The 1,533-nt window shown below is 40.1% G+C and overlaps 1 protein-coding gene across 3 annotated transcripts in view; it reads left to right on the top strand.

Annotated features, from left to right (window-relative positions):
• The window catches only part of LOC106867567 (solute carrier family 22 member 21), a 23,047-nt gene that overhangs the window by 6,365 nt on the left and 15,149 nt on the right, over nucleotides 1-1,533 (top strand). For all 3 annotated transcript variants that reach the window (XM_014912477.2, XM_014912478.2, XM_052971943.1), the window contains exon 4: nucleotides 71-156. In XM_014912477.2, coding sequence (XP_014767963.1) covers nucleotides 71-156 — 86 coding nt within the window. The remainder of the gene's footprint in view (nucleotides 1-70; nucleotides 157-1,533) is intronic.

Here is a 1,533-nt window from a genome sequence, read left to right as displayed (position 1 = left end):
ATATATATATATATATATATATATATATACATATACATATATATATCTATGCATTATATATATTTTACAGACTACAACGGAGAGTAACAATGGCATTATTTCAAGGTTTATCCGGTCTGGCACTTTTTGTGGCTGTAACAGTTACATATCTTGGAGGTAAGGAATTCATTTTCGAAAGGTTGGATATTATTATTTCACTCTCTCTCTATATATATATTTGCCTCTTCCTCTCACTCTCTCACTATATATACATACGTACAGACCCCCCACCCCACCCCACACACACACATACATACACGCATACGTGTGTGCGGGCGTATGTATTCGTATACCTATATTACAGAAACCTTTAAGGTGTCGCTGTGGGTTAGTGGTTCCCGAACGTTTTCGGACTACCCAGGCCACATTCGTAATGCCTTACGCCCCACGCACCACACACTCACCACCATAAGCATACACCTCCTTCCAATGAAAATTCAAAACTGCTGTATTTCACAAATAAAACATAACTTAATTAACCCATTATTTTGTTGTTTTTACACTATGAAGCACTAAATTTGCATCTCATCTGTAACTACATTGTTTACATATTCTTATTTCAATTATACTGGAAGAGAAGCACTCTGTCGCTTACGACGTCGAGGGTTCCAGTTGATCCGATCAACAGAACAGCCTGCTCATGAAATTAACGTGCAAGTGACTGAGCACTGCACACACACATGTGTACCCTTAACGCAGTTCTCGGGGATATTCAGCGTGACACAGTGTGACAAGGCTGACCCTTTGAAATACAGACACAACAGAAACAGGAAGTAAGTGTGAGAGAAAGTTGTTGTGGAAGAGTACAGCAGGGTTCGCCACCATCCCCTGCCGGATGGCTCGTGGAGCTTTAGGTGTTTTCGTTCAATAAACACTCACAACGCCCGGTTTGGGAATCGAAACCGCGATCCTATGACCGCGAGTCCGCTGCCCTAACCACTGGGCCATTGCGCCTCCACTTCAATTATACTACATTGTGCAGATATAGCAGCTTCTCGACTTCTGACTGAAAGACTGTAAGAAGTAGTTTTATTTCCCCACATTCGATAATCTTCAATCTGTTTCTTTGTTTAGAAAGAACCTGGCTAAATGCACAGAAGATCGAGGAACTTGACTGAGAGAAAATTGTCCATCTTTCTTATTCCGCACACTTTGCTTTTTCAGATAATCATTTTTTGCGTAGTTTACAGAATCATTTGGATGAATTAACTCTCGAAAGAACTGAGGAAGTCGAAGCTGGTCTTTCAGAGTTCTTCTCTTCGAAACCGAAGAAGACTTTCAATAAGGGATTAAAAAGCTTACGAGAAGATGGAAAGATGTCATACGTAACCATGGAAACTCTACTGACGATTAAGCTTGTCCGTGTGCATGTGTGCAAGTGTATATGAATGCATATGTTTGGGAGTAAGCGTACATGCACACGCATATGTCTCTCTGTCTGTATACACATACACATACACACGTAATCCTTTATATATATATATATATATATAT

This window comes from Octopus bimaculoides, chromosome 11 (assembly GCF_001194135.2).
Source record: "Octopus bimaculoides isolate UCB-OBI-ISO-001 chromosome 11, ASM119413v2, whole genome shotgun sequence".
NCBI classification, from domain to species: domain Eukaryota; kingdom Metazoa; phylum Mollusca; class Cephalopoda; order Octopoda; family Octopodidae; genus Octopus; species Octopus bimaculoides.
Note: the sequence above shows the minus strand (reverse complement) of the source record. Positions and strands in the feature narration are given on the sequence as shown.